The sequence below is a fragment of the Penicillium malachiteum genome (genome assembly GCF_028827825.1).
Source record: "Penicillium malachiteum strain IBT 17515 chromosome Unknown utg000001l:1.0-8184562.0:1.0-8186909.0, whole genome shotgun sequence".
NCBI lineage: Eukaryota > Fungi > Ascomycota > Eurotiomycetes > Eurotiales > Aspergillaceae > Penicillium > Penicillium malachiteum.
In genome coordinates this window covers 1,336,535-1,351,846 of record NW_026643094.1, presented here as the reverse complement: position 1 = coordinate 1,351,846, position 15,312 = coordinate 1,336,535, and the positions used below count along the sequence as shown (strand labels likewise).

At 48.3% G+C, this 15,312-nt stretch overlaps 5 protein-coding genes across 5 annotated transcripts; 3 read left to right on the top strand and 2 right to left on the bottom strand.

Annotated features, from left to right (window-relative positions):
• Positions 1 to 449: 449 nt before the first annotated feature.
• On the bottom strand, positions 450 to 1,411 carry N7483_000515 (40S ribosomal uS17 domain-containing protein; the record flags this gene model as incomplete). Its single annotated transcript, XM_057083953.1, has 3 exons — positions 450 to 518; positions 677 to 915; positions 1,102 to 1,411. 3 exons carry the CDS (start codon positions 1,409 to 1,411, stop codon positions 450 to 452), a joined length of 618 nt encoding a protein of 205 aa, XP_056950102.1.
• A 373-nt stretch (positions 1,412 to 1,784) lies between these two features.
• On the top strand, positions 1,785 to 6,514 carry N7483_000514 (kinetochore-microtubule binding complex subunit SPC105; the record flags this gene model as incomplete). The annotated part of the gene is made up of 4 exons (XM_057083952.1): positions 1,785 to 2,024; positions 2,094 to 2,448; positions 2,509 to 5,697; positions 5,751 to 6,514. The coding sequence occupies 4 exons, from the start codon at positions 1,785 to 1,787 to the stop codon at positions 6,512 to 6,514; spliced, it is 4,548 nt and encodes a 1,515-aa protein (XP_056950101.1).
• Positions 6,515 to 7,027: 513 nt separating this feature from the next.
• On the bottom strand, positions 7,028 to 10,376 carry N7483_000513 (transcription factor domain-containing protein; the record flags this gene model as incomplete). The annotated part of the gene is made up of 7 exons (XM_057083951.1): positions 7,028 to 8,192; positions 8,264 to 8,806; positions 8,860 to 9,035; positions 9,104 to 9,600; positions 9,631 to 9,965; positions 10,031 to 10,188; positions 10,254 to 10,376. 7 exons carry the CDS (start codon positions 10,374 to 10,376, stop codon positions 7,028 to 7,030), a joined length of 2,997 nt encoding a protein of 998 aa, XP_056950100.1.
• Positions 10,377 to 11,128: 752 nt separating this feature from the next.
• Positions 11,129 to 12,246, top strand: N7483_000512 (Dehydrogenase multihelical; the record flags this gene model as incomplete). The annotated part of the gene is made up of 2 exons (XM_057083950.1): positions 11,129 to 11,238; positions 11,319 to 12,246. The coding sequence occupies 2 exons, from the start codon at positions 11,129 to 11,131 to the stop codon at positions 12,244 to 12,246; spliced, it is 1,038 nt and encodes a 345-aa protein (XP_056950099.1).
• Positions 12,247 to 13,565: 1,319 nt separating this feature from the next.
• Positions 13,566 to 15,238, top strand: N7483_000511 (bZIP transcription factor; the record flags this gene model as incomplete). Its single annotated transcript, XM_057083949.1, has 2 exons — positions 13,566 to 13,827; positions 14,670 to 15,238. The coding sequence occupies 2 exons, from the start codon at positions 13,566 to 13,568 to the stop codon at positions 15,236 to 15,238; spliced, it is 831 nt and encodes a 276-aa protein (XP_056950098.1).
• Between the last annotated feature and the right edge of the window lie 74 nt (positions 15,239 to 15,312).

Sequence of the window (15,312 nt, the reverse complement as noted above, 5' to 3'; positions counted from 1 at the left end):
AAGACAGATCGTAGGACATGCTGGGATGAAGGTAAGAAAAGAAAGCACTGATATTAGGTCAAAATTGCTGTCTACGATCCAAGCAACAGTGTTTCAGATTTCTCAAGGGTGGTGATACCAAGCATGCAGAAAAATGGAAATATCAATTCCTCATTTTATATCAAATCACAGCTTAAGTGTAGGACCTCGGAAAAATTAAACATGTAGCATCAAGAAAAGATCCGCCCTAGGGTATCATTGCCTAGGACGGACGTACGAATTTCCATGGCAGGAGGATGGATGAAATATTTTTGCTTTTTGTGTGCATACACATTCTTCAGCAAGGTATCTGGGACATGGAAACTCGTAAACTATCCCGAACCCCGTCCAAGAAATCCCTATACTATCAAGTTCAAACCGCTTCCTTCGCCGTTATTGTCCATTCCGAGCACCCAGTTTTATCCAAACGCTTAGAACTTGCTGAAAGACTTGACAGCCTTTCCGGTGCGGGGCAGAACACGCAGAACGTTGAAGCGGACCTATAAAAATGAAAATTAGATACCAATCAAACCAATTGTAGACATGAAGGGCATAGTGTGGAGATCGGAATCATGAATTCCTTCAAAATAAAATAAATGATATCCGCCACCACACTGGTCCGGTCTAACTTCATCATCTCGGGGGCGTAGAAACATACAGTCTTGGAGAGGGGACGGCACTGGCCAACAGTGACCCAGTCACCCTCCTCAACACGGAAAGCGGGGGAGACGTGAGCAGCCAGGTTCTTGTGGCGCTTCTCGTAACGGTTGTACTTGGGGGTGAACTTGAGGTACTCGCGGCGGATGACAATGGTGCGGTGCATCTTGGTGGAGACGACACGGCCGGTCAGGATACGACCACGGATGGAGACGAGACCGGTGAAGGGGCACTTCTTGTCTGTAGGAAATTGTTAGCCATACATATTGATTCTGGCCCGGCTGGTAGATCATTTTTTTGTGGAGAGAGATTTGGTCTTTTTCGAGGTTGGAGATGGAGAGTTTTCGATGCGATTGAAGGTCGTGAGCGCAAAGTGTAGCAATTGATAATTGTCGCGTGTTCAATTTGTATCGCACGACTTCAAACCGACTGTTTCCCGAAATTTCTTAATTCCGGTTCCACCTTTCAACCGATCTGTATTCCCCATCCCCTTCCTCGAATAAAAGACCAAAAATCTCCGTAAATATCGTCCGGGAGTAGAATTCGCAAGTCGTGCATACCGATGTAGTTGCCCTCGATGGCGGTCTGGGGGGGTACGGAAACCAAGACCGACCTCCTTGTACCAGCGGCGGGTCTGACCAGCCTTCTTGGACTTGGCCTTGCTCTTGGAGTTGAGGAAGATGTGAGGCTGCTTCTGGAAAGCGCGCTCGGACTGGACGTTCAACTCGGTGGCCATGGTTGCGGTATTTCCTGTCGACGGAGGAAGCGGGTGTCGAAGAGATTGGCGGGTTAGACGTCGAGAATCAGAAAGGTTCGCTAAAGGCAAAAGGGCCGGAGATGTGATTATTCGTGTGTGTGACCGCTAGTCCAAATTGGGATTAGCGTCTGGCGGGTTAGGGCTTGACCTTTACATAATCAATTAGATAAGCCCTTATCAGGTCTTTGTTTATAGTCACGTGGTTGAAACAACGCGCCTCGGCGTGTTTGGACTACATGATCAAGAGGGGAATGCGATTGTTGTTTGAGCTACTTTTGGCCAGTGTATCTTCCGCCCCTCACCATTGAATTCAGCAATGCTAAGGTGATTGCCTTTTGGGCCTTCCGACGTAATGTCTTCTCGATCCGATGCTGGCGCAACGCGCCCACGATCTCGTCGTTCTATTGCCCATGTTCCACGATCAAAGATGACGTCTGGACTGGATAAAGAGAATGCGACAGCAGATATTGGGGCTGCGCCACTATTTGGTGCCGCTTCAAAGTCTTCAACCAAGGACAAGAAGTCCCGAAGTAAAAGTCTAGGTCCTGGTGGCCTGGATGCTCTGCAGAATTCAAATGGCAACCGTCGCAAGGTAGGTTTGGAGCTGGAATTTGCCTGTTTGTTCTTTGTCACGAGGACATAAATTTACAATCCATTTTAGTCAACGGCTGCCTTTCCTCTCAAATCAATCCTGAAACCCACTGTCCCCGTTTCTCCGGTGCGCAACATCCCGTCCTTCGAGGAAACTCGTCGCCGTACTCCAGCTCGTGATGCGACAAAGCAGAAGGACAACAGCGATACCACTAACCAAGAAGGTCATCTGGTCAACTTTGAAACCCCACGACAACCCGCAATGTCAGGATCAGAGGATACGTTGAACCCTTTTGACACATTCAACGCCACCTCGGCGATCCGGGACGAGATGGCGGCGACTAAAGAACGAGATGATCGAGAACGCCGAGAACGTGAACGCCAAAACATTCTAGAAAAGCGAGAGGCACGTCGGAAGTCTATGGGTTTGTGACGTCCTTCTATTTCAACATCAGAACAAATTACTAAATGTTTCATTTGAACAGCCAACCGCCGCGTTTCGTTTGCCCCAGAAGCTACTCTACATACCTGGAACGTTGTAGAAATCCCCGACGATTCCACGTCATCATCAGCAGCGAACTCGACAAGGCGTGCATCTAGCACCAACCCTCAGAACCAGCCATCGGCACCCTCCCCAGAGAAAGACGCCCCCTCGTCACCCGATGGCGATGCCGAATCTGACTTCGGGTTCTCGCCAGTTAAACAGCAAGACCTCGAACGTATGAGGGGTCAACCTGCATCTGCCGGCGAAACCGAAGGGCCGGCAGACTTGTCATCTAGTCCTTTCAGTGGGAGCTCGGTTTCTGGAAGTGAAGATAACAGAGCTCATGGTTCAATTGGCGACGAGGAAGAAGGCGATCACTCTTCCGAGTCTGATGATGGATTCGATGTTGAAAGCACGGCTATGAGCCTTGATGATGTTACGTCACGTTCTAATGCAACTATGCAATCGGACGCAACTTCTAGCTCTAGCTCAAGTGCAAAGCTCAATCAGGCGCTGCGCCAAGCTGCCAAAGAAGCTGGGACCCAGCTAGTTGATGATGACAATGAGGATGTCTCAATGGAGATTGCAGATGACGAGATTACAGGTGCTTTCAAGCCTTGGATCAAAAAGGGTCAAAGCTTTGATTGGGACGACGACATCAGTGATCGAATTAACCAGGAGAATCTTGATCCTTCGAGAGGTCAACCATCTGATGTTGATGCCCAGTCAGATATCTATGATGAAGACGAAGAACTCAGCATGGATGTAACGAATGCTATTGGACGAATTTTGGGCAACGGACGTCGGCAAAGCACTGTTCCTCGCAGATCCTTAGGCCAGGAGACTAATCACGATGACCAAACCATGGAGATCACTACCATGGTTGGGGGAATTGCACAAGGAGACCCTACGACACTCGAAGATGACGATAACGACGATGAAGAGATGACCATGGAATTCACTGCAGCTGTCGGTGGACTTTTGAACAGACCGTCCTACCCGCCTGTAGCAAATGCTGAACAGCCTGTTTCGTCTACTCCAAAGTCAGATCGCATGAATATGGATGACAATGAATCCGACGGAGGCATGGATATGGAGATGACAGGCGCTGTTGGTGGCATTCTACCGCAGTCCCGAGACAAGAGTCAAGCGAAGGTGCTTATGGAACTTGAGACTGAGTCGGGGCAACTTGGAAGCTCGCCGTTCCAAGACAACGTACGTCTTTCACCAGCAAAGTCACCAGCAAAGTCTCCCGCGAAGTCTCCACTCTCGCACATGACCGCCGTGGCCTCTGAGACGGGGAGTCCAAGTCTTGCAAGTGTTCGCGCTCGGCCATCTCGGCGAAGCTCTATTGCGGCTGCGTCAAGTACGCCAGGAACTCCAGGATCTGGGACTCGGAATCGTTCGCCATCCAAGAAACCCTTGACTCCTCCTAAGCAATCTACACCTCAAGCAAAACCTACCACACCGAGTAAAACACCCCCCTCTGCCAATGTGAGCTTTCGAAGTGCCTCCCCCAAGAAGCTGTTCCAGCCTGAGCTTCAACAGTCAGCAGACAGACGTATGTCGCTTCGTCGAAGTATATTCGAACAGAATGCATCTACTGAACAATCAACCCCTCGCATCGTTTTACAACCTCGTGAGGCTCGGCGATCTTCTGGACTTGGAATCGACAAGGAGGGCCTCGGTTCTCCTCGCGTGGCTGCTATCTTAGACAGGCGTCCATCTCTCGGCGAGAATACACCACAATTCGTACCCCAAGAACATGCGCGTGGCGGCGTGCGCTTCGAGGATCCCCTTAAAATGCAGGCCGATGAGGATCGAGATCGGGAGCAGGAAGAATTGAGAGAGGACGGTCACATACCCGCACTACAAGCTACAGATGGCGATGTTACCTCAAACCTAAGAGATATGATCTCTAGCCTAAGCCCTAAGAAGAAGATTGGCAACCGAAAAAGTCTTCATGTTGGTGCAGCTCGCGGCATACTGGGCAAGCGCCCGCTTGAGCTTGATCTTGATGAAGAGGAGGCAGAAAGTTCACCTGACCCCAAGAGATTTCGCGGCCGTGATGTAAGCCCAGTTAAGGGCGTGAAACTACCAGCACCTATGGCCAAGGATGACGGGATTAGTCGCTCTATCCGATCTCCTGTCCGCAGGGCTCGCAGCTCTTCGCCACTTAAAGGAAGTACTACTCCCACTCAAGACAGGCGCACCTCAAAGACAGGCGCGACGCCCTTGAGGGAAGGCATTGACGCCTTGCAACTTGCTTCTGACTCTCAGCAACCTGAGCAGGAAGACAGGGAAGCCTCCGCTCAAGATGAAGAAGAGGTAGAATCAGTGACAGAAGAGGTCGAACCAATTCAGCTCCAAGACTTCCTGAATATGACAAACATTCATTTCATGGAACTGACGACGACGAAGAGGCGACACACAACTGCTCCTGGGAGTGCTACGAAGAGGTTGATCAGACCTTCGGGGGAGAATTTGCCGAAGGCAGGAACGACCACATTTGATGATTGTGTGGCTGCCGGATTCTGCACAGTTCCCATGCTTGAGCTGTACCAGCATTCTTGTCGTGAACTAAAGTCCTACATCTCTGAAGGAAGGCAAGTGATCCGATCTATTGAAGCAGAAACCTACGCCGACAATCCACCTCTTTTCCGGGAGTATGTCACTGCGCCAGTAGACATCCGTGTGATTATGGACAATCAGTTCCGAAACGTCAAGACTCATGCGCGATTGCTCAGCAAAGCGACATGGTATGAATGGCGTATGAAACTCCTTGAGGGTCTCATGCAAGGCCTTCATCGTCATGTGGATGAAATGAAAGCCGATGATGAGCTGTTATCTCAGCGCGAGCAATTGTTGAACACCTATGTTCCATCGCTAGTAGAAAAGCATGCAATGCTGGATGAAGAGGCAAACAATTTGGAGCAATTGGTGCAAGAGATGGAGAATTGTGACCAGAACGAACTCCGGGAGACGCGCCAGAGGTTGTCAGGTGTTGAAGACGAGATCGAAGCCAAAAAGCGAGAGCTTCAACATCTGCAGCATGACTTTCAGGAAAAGACGACCTTAATTGAGGCTGGTACGAAGATACGTGAAGAGTGTCTGAGTCAGATTCAAGAAGCCGAGAAGGTCAAGGAAGAATGCCGAGGGTGGAGTGCTCGAGATATCAGTGATCTCAAGAGTAAGTTCTTTATAGTCCAAGGTATTAAGTTATTTTGTCTAACCAGATAGTAGAATCCGTCCACAGCATCGAGCACCAAACAGGGTGGTCCATCACTTCTGCCACCCAGTCCGCAGAAGAAACCAGTGGACCAAATCTTACCATGTCATACCGAAGTCAACTGCAGATCAAGTTCTATCCTAGCGCATTCGCGACTAAGAACTCGAACGACATCGAAAAGGCGAACCTTCCACTCGAGCTGACCTTTGCCAAGAGCAAAGTGATTTCGCCCATCGCTTCTTTGGTACTCCAGTCCTTGCAAAAGCACCTCGCTACAATTCAACAATCCAAGATTGCACCCAGGCACCTTCTCCGCTTCATCTCAACAGCGTGGGACCGCACCCTCGGTCTTGAAAACGAGGCCCGCATGCTTGAGTTCTGCGGTGTCACTCGTCTCACTCTTTCTGATCCAAAGGCCGACCTCTCCCTCCGAGCGCGCTGTACCCTTCTAGGCAATTCCACTCCCTCATCTATACCAAGTCGCAAAGGTACAGCAGCGAAGACTGGGGAGACGAAGCGAATTGATGTCGACTTTACTGTTCGCACATGCATCAATGTAGACAAGAATGATGACACTCAAAATATCGGTTCCATGGACTTTGATATCGATGTTGTTGCGACTAAAGTCTATGGCTTCGGTTCGCAGAACCAGTCTGGTTTACCTGACAAGGATATGCAGAGTATCCTAGGCAAGGGACTTGATAGTGCGCGGACTGGAGCCCTCGGAAATGGAGTTTGGTGCAAGGCAGTTCAGCAGCTGACTGGATTTGTCTTCTAGTTTGAGGCGATGGTTGTCTTTCTGACTTTCTTTTTTTATTATTTTATTTTTTGTTCTCATGATACCTCGGGTCTCTCAAGGCGCTTGACAGGATGGGAATGTGGGCAAAGGAGTTACTAGTAGCACAATGCTGGGTTTCTTTTTACTTGAATGGGCATCAATGTTTACCATCTCAATGATTATTCTACTTCTATGCCTTTACTTGATCACAAACCTTTGGAAGTCGTAAGAATCCCGTGCAAGTTGATAGACAGTGAAGCTGAGTCGAATCTTACATGGCAGTGTAAAAAAGATCAAATTCGAGTTTTTATTTAATTCAATTTTCCCGTCTTCACAAACTACCCTATATATGCAATATTGTCGCTTTATACCATGAAATGCAAAGACTAAACGATTGAAGGAACATCATGATGCACATGGATGTGGGCAACTCTCCCAAGCCACTACACACACTTCCATGAACCTAGCAAGATGTGCCCGGGGCCAGCAACTTGAAGGAGGTACCGGCATCGCTCAAAACATCCCCATAAACGCATTCGAGAACATCGCCTGTGTGGGATCCATCTCCTGTCCCTCCTGATTTTCATCCTGTCCCTGTCCTCCTTGTGGTGGCGCACCCGACATGAAATTATATCCGAGGGGCTGAGACGCAAACCCCAAGTAACCATTTCCATCATTGCCACCGGGCTGTGCAGTTTCATTATCAAGACCAGACTCTGGTTGTGAAGCGAAAGGTCCGTTTAGGAAAGATTCGGCATTTAGAATAGGCATCAAAGGAGCTTGGAGATTCTCTCCCCGGAAAAGACCTGCCCATGCTAGTTCGTCGCCGAATTGCCAGTCTGCTGTTAAGGGCACTTGCCATGAATCTGGGAACATGGTGTTCCCCGCACCACTGCTGGTTGCGGAAAAGGGACTTTGAATGTTATCGTGTGGGGATGATGTTTGTGTATGGTCTTCGCGGAGTTGCCATGATGGGAATGTGGTTCCTGTTGATGCGTAGTCCGACATGGTGTTCAAGTTTAAGTTTGCTCCGTTTAGATTGCTCAGCCCGAGACCTGTCTGCTGTGTGACTGGAGGTCCTTGGGGAGTGTGCTGGGTCGGAGGCCTTGCGCTGATGGGCGGAGAGAAGTGTTTTGGGTGATCTTCACAGACTGGAACGACGTAGCCGGATGAGTTGATGCGTGGAAATCCTTCTATCGTTTCGGGGAAACCGCTGGCTTCTGCCATGTTTGAAGGAGCGGTAGTTAATGGCGTGGTCTTGGAAGAGGGTGCGGCTGTATGAGAATGATGTGGTGGTCTTGTCGGATAAGACGACGTTGAAGCTGGTTGATTTGCGGAAGATCGACGTTGGTATAATTTCGAGTGAGACGCTGGGACATTTCGAGATGCTTGTCTCTTTGAGCCTGGAATCTTGACCTCGTCGTCTTCATCATCCGAGCTGCGAGGCCTTTTCTCTTCTCTCTCGACAGCTATTCTTGCAATTCGTTCTAACGTCGCAGTCACACGAGCCATGAAGCCTGAGTAGTTCGCTGCCTCATCATTTGACACGAGGGCAGCAAAAAACTTTGCTGCCATGTTTAGTGTCTGGAGATCTTCCTTCACGCTTGCGCTGCGGGTATTCCGAAGAATGCTGGAGAAAAGGGTTGACGATGCCAGGAAGACATAGTATAATAAAGACCTAATGTTGCGGTTAGAAAAAGTAAAACTGCTGAAAGACGCTTTCTCGGAGAACGCAGGCTGATTCCTTACCAGAGCCAGGAGATGTCTCCCCAGGGCATGTTGTTGACCAGTTTAAGTGTATTTCGCGCGGCCATTGCACATATGGCGGATGATTTCGAAGCACGGGCTTTTCTGTAAGACTTCATGTCGTCTGGTTCGTTTTCGCGGGACGCAATTAAAAAGTTCAGGAGAAGGGGCATTCGGTGAATCATTATCAAAGCGTTATAGTAGACGAAATGAAGGGCAATAGATGCAAATCCGAATAAAAAGTCACTTTCGGCGCCTCTTATTGACGGTACGTCGGTAAAGGGGTAGTCCTTTTTCCACGTCTCGAGTTCGGTATGAAGTTCTGACACACTTTTATAGAGCTCTTGAGGTGGCTTCTGCAAAGCCTTGGCGGTATATAATTGACAGTATATCCGACTTTTGATCACGCACATACGGCAAAACTGGCAGAAGAATGGAATGTTGGAAGACACTTCAGGGTCATTGTCATCTTCGGTCTCTTGCGGAAGAGGAACGTCGAAGTCTTCTGGATGTTGAGACGGAGCATTTCCAGCCCTCAAACATGTACTGTTCAATGTTAGTGAGTTGGATATCATATTGTAATAGGCAGAAAGATTAACCTTTGATCAATTACAAATGTAATCCAGAATACGCGTCGTCTTTGCTCTTGCTGAATATGACTTAAATCAGGCCTATTAATATTACGATGGAGTCCCATTCTCTGACAAGACCGCATTGCTGCTGTCATGAATGGCAGGGCAGCCTGTGTGCCAGCATTTCCGCGAAGGAAGAAGCCCTTCAAGATGAGTTAGTAGGGTATACCGGACTAGGATAACAGCGTCCAGAGAGCAGGGGAAAGCATACCATGCAGATCAAAGCCTGAACACTGAGTAAATCAGTGCGCCGTAATGCCAGCTCAGTAAAGACTGATACAGCGTTTTTAAAGTAGAAACGGGCCTTTTCTCGGTCTTTCTCGGGTTTCAGGTTGTTCGAGAACCGGTATTCATAAGCCAGACATATCACCATATTGATGCTGGCCCACAGAGCGGAATCATCACAGGTCTGCTGTGTATACTGCCACTCTACCATTCTCATGAAAGACCCTTCATGGAAGATTGGAAACATACGATTTGTCGTGCGAAAGAAGTCCTTAATAAGCGAAAAGACCTCGGACCTTGGCGGAAGAGGTTTATACACTTGAGAAGCGAAGAGATCATGAAAGACATCCGGCCGCCATGTGTTCCAGGGGCCATCATGAATCGAATCACGAGCTAGAATGCTCAAGAAACCATCATCGCCCGTTTTTCTCTTGATCCAGTCGATTCCACCTCGTGATAAGATGGAAAGAGAACATGATCGTCCTATTCGAATCCATTAGCGTTTAGCGTCACTCGTGATAGGAAGCCATTTCTTGGGGATAGGGACACAAACCAAAATATCGGGAGTCGTCGCTTTCATGAGATTTGAAGATCGGAGTAGCCTCAACATCACCACCCCCGGGAATTGTTCAGCATCATAATATTCCGAGGACTCAGAATGAGTCGATGTTCGACAGGATGATCCTGGGCGTTCATTGGTGTTCCATTGGTCATCAGACGTGTTCCCATCATCGTCGTCTGAGAGTGTATCTTGAGTGATGTCACTTTCATGTAAGATACCAGCCGCAAGAAGCAGAGACTCTACCCTCTCCAGACGAGTTTTTAAAGACTCTATGTACCGATCATTACTGTCATAAGATTTTAGCTTGGTTCAGACCAAAAGGGAATCTCTCTTTGAAAGAGTAGTAAGTACCTTGGCAATTGTTCCTGCTTCTCTTCTTGCGGTGGAACGACATGTTGTTGCTGGGAAGGAAACACACATTTCGTCCTACGGCGAATGCATTGGAGACAGATCATACCAGGACCCTCAACTTCACATCTCGTCTTTTTCCGGTAACACATGTCACAGGCCTAAGACCGGAGTCAGCGAGATTGCCAATATCGCCCAGACAGCGGGTCTTGGTAGCGCGACCTACCTTCTGACTTCTTTTCCGCCCGACCGGTGGCAGCCCGGTTGGACCTGTGGATCCGACGGGGTGCATTTTCTGAGTGGAGTAGAGACTTGAGGTATCGGGGGTTATGCCAACTGAGCGTCGCATTCCGTTGTGCATTTCCCCCGTATTCCGGATCGCAGTTTCATCCGCACAAGGTCATGCCAAGACCTTGATTTTTCTAGTGAAGAGGTTTGATATATAAGGACCTCTCTATTGATTTTTGTCGAAACGGAGAACTCAGAGAGGGTCTCGAATTAATTCCTTTTGTGGTGCATGAAATGATGTTGAGATTGGGTGTGATTTCTAATGGACACGACGTTGGGTCGGATAGTCGGCATCTCCGATTCCCGGATTTTATGTGTGCGTCTGGGGTACCAAGGTGGAACCTCGACCCTGGGCAGTGATAACGTGGGGTGATGATGTACCATTGATGTATATATTCTTTAAAATCGATATCCATGTCTATATTGATTTCGAATTGGTCACTTGAACAAAGAAAATTATCATCTCTCAAGATGTTCGATATACCCCACGGTATCACGTCAACTGGTGGATTTTCGACTCGGAGGTTATGCTCATGCATATTTATTACGATGCATGGCACGGTCCTGCTATAAAATGATCTGCAGATTCAACGGTATCTCAGTCTAATAGAGCTTGGACGCTATGGTCTTATCTATTAAATCAGGACAAGGGTATCTAAGCTTAAATGATATCTGTATGCCCAACTGTAAGACGCCACCTACACTAAAGCTGACAAATTGCCCCGCACTTGGTTTATTTACCAGACAAAATTCCCTGACTTGAACTCTTGGAGAACTTTGAATCGATCAGTTGATATTGATAAATCTCCAAGTATGCGGGCAGTTACAGTGGGGATCCTCTCCATCGGAGACATGGGGATGGGAATGGCGAGACTACTCAAATCACATGGCTATCATGTGGTCACAGTCGGTGAAGGAAGAAGGTACGAATCTGTACTTGTGGCTTTTTTTGTCTCCGATTTACGTATAGCTATTATGTTAAAGACTAATCCCATGCATCTAGTGAACATACCTTAGCTCGAATCAAAACCGCTGAAATCGCGGTATTACCAACCGACCAAGAACTAGTGGTCCAGGCAGACTATGTTTTGTCTATTGTTCCTCCCAGGAACGCCGTGGCCACCGCGGAGCGGATTGCGGGGGCACTTAAACAGCCAGATACGGTGAGCAGACGGGAGTCCGTCGAGGAGGTGAACGACCGGCCGAGTCGAAGCCCACTCTACTTCCTCGAACTAAATGCCACACCCGCCCGATTGGCGGAGGAGATGGCAACTCTCTTTGAAACAGACGAGACGGCCACGTCAATGGGGGGCTCGGCTCGGTGCCACTTCCTTGACGGCGGAATTATTGGGGGCCCGCCATCGACAAACGTACAGGACGGGACATGGAAGAAACCCAGCGTGGTGCTTTCGGGAGCAGTGGACCTTCCCTCCACTTGGACACAACTCTCTGACGTCTTGAACCTGAAGTTGGTCTCGAATAAGATTGGAGCGGCTTCTACTTTAAAGCTCTCCTTTGCAGCGTTGACCAAAGGTCTGACGGCATTGTCGATCCTATCATTTTCCACGGCACAGCGGGAGTCGCTTCTCCCGGAGTTGCTAGACCATCTCCAGCAATACTCACCCCACACAGCGGCACTTGCTCAGTCGGGTGTGATCGGCATGAGTCCCAAAGCATATAGATGGGTGGATGAGATGCGTGGCATAGGCGAAGCTTTTGATCGTGACGGTGGATGGAATGGGATTGGTAGTAGTGTCTATGGCGGATTTGCAGACATTTATCGAACTATTGCCGAAGACACCATTCTAGGACAAGAGCGAGTTGGAGCGCGGCAACGTGGTACCAGCGTTGAAGATGCAGCCACGATCATAGCTTGTCGACATGAGCCCAAAGTTGGGGAAGATCACGACATCCACGAGACTATGTCATAGGATAGACGACGGGATTTTCTTTTTCCTTCTTGGAATTTTTTTTTTTGATTAAGAGGGAAAAAAAAGTCCGAGAAGAGAGGGGGCAAAAAGCCGACGATCTTATGACGGTGTGTGTACTAGTACTAGTATTCCATAAACATATAGAATTCCGGTCACCGAAGGTCTCATATGTTCTAGATGAAATGGATATTATGGACCTAGACTCAGTAAAAGTACACTGTAAAATAAGACATATAAGACATAATAATTTACTATAATTCCACTTTTTCATTTAGAAAGAATGCCAAGAGTCTTGTTACATACTTCGTACTCCGTACTCTCGTAACAAATAATCCAGTCCGCGTCATCTCAGTGGAGGAGAGTGGATACTAACCATACCTCTTCGTCCCGTCACAGCTCTTAAGGAACGAGATTCATATTCGTGTATTGTAAATTGAGAAGAAGGGCCCATGTGGAATCATATAAAATCCGGGGATTCAGGCAACCCTATTGAGCCTCTTTTTTTTTTTAAACAAGATCCATATTTTCTATCTCAAGTGCTTTATTCTTATAATTTCTATTTTGATATACTACACTCTTTCTTTATACTAACATAAATTGTTATCCCGTACAAAGCGGTGAGGAGGCGCAGCGGACGAACCAGAATTCGCGATCACGACATTTCTCCATTCTATCAGATCATCGACTAGTTGATCTTGAGGGCTTGCTCTTGCATCCTCTTTTCGTCCTTTACCCCCCTGTCCCACCCCTCTTTGCCCCCTTTTTTTGACTTCCCGCTTACGTCCTGAATCGTGATTCGTGAAATTAACGTGGCGCGTTATGCGAAGTCTCCATGGTTGTCTTGTCTACGTGAGGTGATCGTGGCCGAACCCGCCTTTCCCTTCTCCAATCTCCGAGGGCCCGTATTTTACCTGTCAAATCAATCTATTCTTTCCTGCCGATTTGCTTCTTTCCGGGATCGCCCCCTCTCTCACATCTGATCTGGGGTTCTCCCGTGGAATAGAATTTGCTTACGACTTTCGACTAGTAAGCTTGGAACTTCCACACGTCCCCCCCCCCTCTCATCCTCCTGTCGGAGCTCAGAGCCCTAAAACGCAAATAACCAGGGCAAGTCGCCATCGAATCAAGCCATTTGGCTTTTTCCTTGTCTATTCCCTAAACTCTTTAATTTTTTTTTCTTTTTTCTGCAATTTTTGGTGATTGGATTTTTTTGGGGTGGAAGGTAACTGGTTGGACTAAACCTCTTTGCTCGTGCATCTTTTGTTTTTTTTCCCTATTTCTACATTCCACACCCCTCCATCAACCTTCTTTCTTCCATCATGCCTGAGGACCTATCGCATTCTCGTCTACCGGGGCCTCCTTTCGATAAACTCGAAAACTTCAACTTCTTATTGTCTCGGCACGATCCAGCAGCCAAAGCGCGACAGTACTCATTTGACGCTGACACCGGGCTGGTCCCGTTTGCCAACGTGAATATGGATTATGATCAGACCGAGGGTATGGGAGGCTTGTCTGTTAGCTCCTACGATAGTATTGAGGATGAACGGTCTTCCCTCGATCTCCGGGGATATCCCTATCACGGTACGTACAAGCTTTGACCTGTTTTGCCAAAGGTTGCATTTCTTGCGCCATCGCTTTGCTTTATGGTTCGTGTTCAATCCTGCTTGGAAAAGCCCAGGAGGGGCCCCGGGGGAAAAGCAGATTGCATTCCAATTTACACTGAGAAATCCTTGTAAAAAATGAGGAATCATTACTATTTCCCCCCTTTTTGATTTTTTGACGATTTTTTATTATTTCTCGAAATCCAATTTGTTCCCCCATATTCGATTTCATGCGTGTTTGCAATATACATTGTTGTATCATTTCCCTTTCCCCCCCAGCCTTGTTACGAAATTGAACCAGCCTTTTTATATGGCGGTGTCGTTCGGAGTCTCCCCTTTTCCGCATCTGTACCAGATTTCCCATTTCTTCCCCCTCCAGACCATCATCATATACATGAAGGCCTATTTTTGGGCCGGAAAAAAAAAGCTCGTGCCTCCACCTCAGAGAAAGCCATGCAGCTCCAGCTACGGATTCCGGACTTGGAGTGACCCAGTGATCTATCTCATTTCTGGGATGAGATCATCGGCCCCAATGCCAGCTCAATAGCGAGCACGCAATCCCGCATGCAAATGAGCGCAACACTATAGCAGTCTGACTGCATGGGGCTTAACCTAGCGCTTGCACATCATATTTTTCCCCCCCCTAATCCCCCCCTTCATATGTGTGAACCCTGGAGTTTATTTGATGTAAAGAATGATCGTGTGCATGGTCCAGGCGGCTCCCTCGATAGGGTTGCGGATCACTTTCCCTCGAACGGATGAATATCTCTACGATACTGAACTTGAGTCTTAATCAAGACAATTGCTTACTCCATTCTTCAGGACCAACCGGGGATAAATCCATCAACTATTCCATTCCCGACCACATGATGCCGTACTCGGCTCATTCTATCTACCCGCCGGTCCCCTTTGCGCCCGATGAGCTCGGCCATGCTCCGGGACAGATGACTCCATCTGATGTCTCATCATCCATCTCTCCACCTAATGGTCAGATGGGCAACAATAAGTACAGCACTTCCATCTCCGGAGACCGCATTGCCGCGGCTCTGGGTCAAGAGGAAGGTGTACGAGGTGCTGCCGAAGAGGACCGACGTCGTCGTAACACGGCGGCTAGTGCTCGCTTCCGCCAGAAGAAGAAGCAGCGTGAGCAGGTTCTTGAGAGGACGGTCCGTGAGACCACAGAGAAGAATGCTTCCCTTGAGGCCCGCGTCGCCCAGCTTGAGATGGAAAACCGATGGCTAAAGAATCTTCTGACTGAGAAGCACGAGGCTACTACTACTCGTATGCCTCCTCCTCCTCAGGACAGCACAGCCTTAGAACCGAAGTCCGCCGTCACCAGGGGTCAAAAACATATTCAACCTAAAAAGAAGGGCGTGGGCACTGACGAGTAAGCACTAAAACATAAGTTTTTTGCTTTCGTTTGTTTTTTGTCCTACAGTTTTTCTTTTTTATATACTGGGTACCG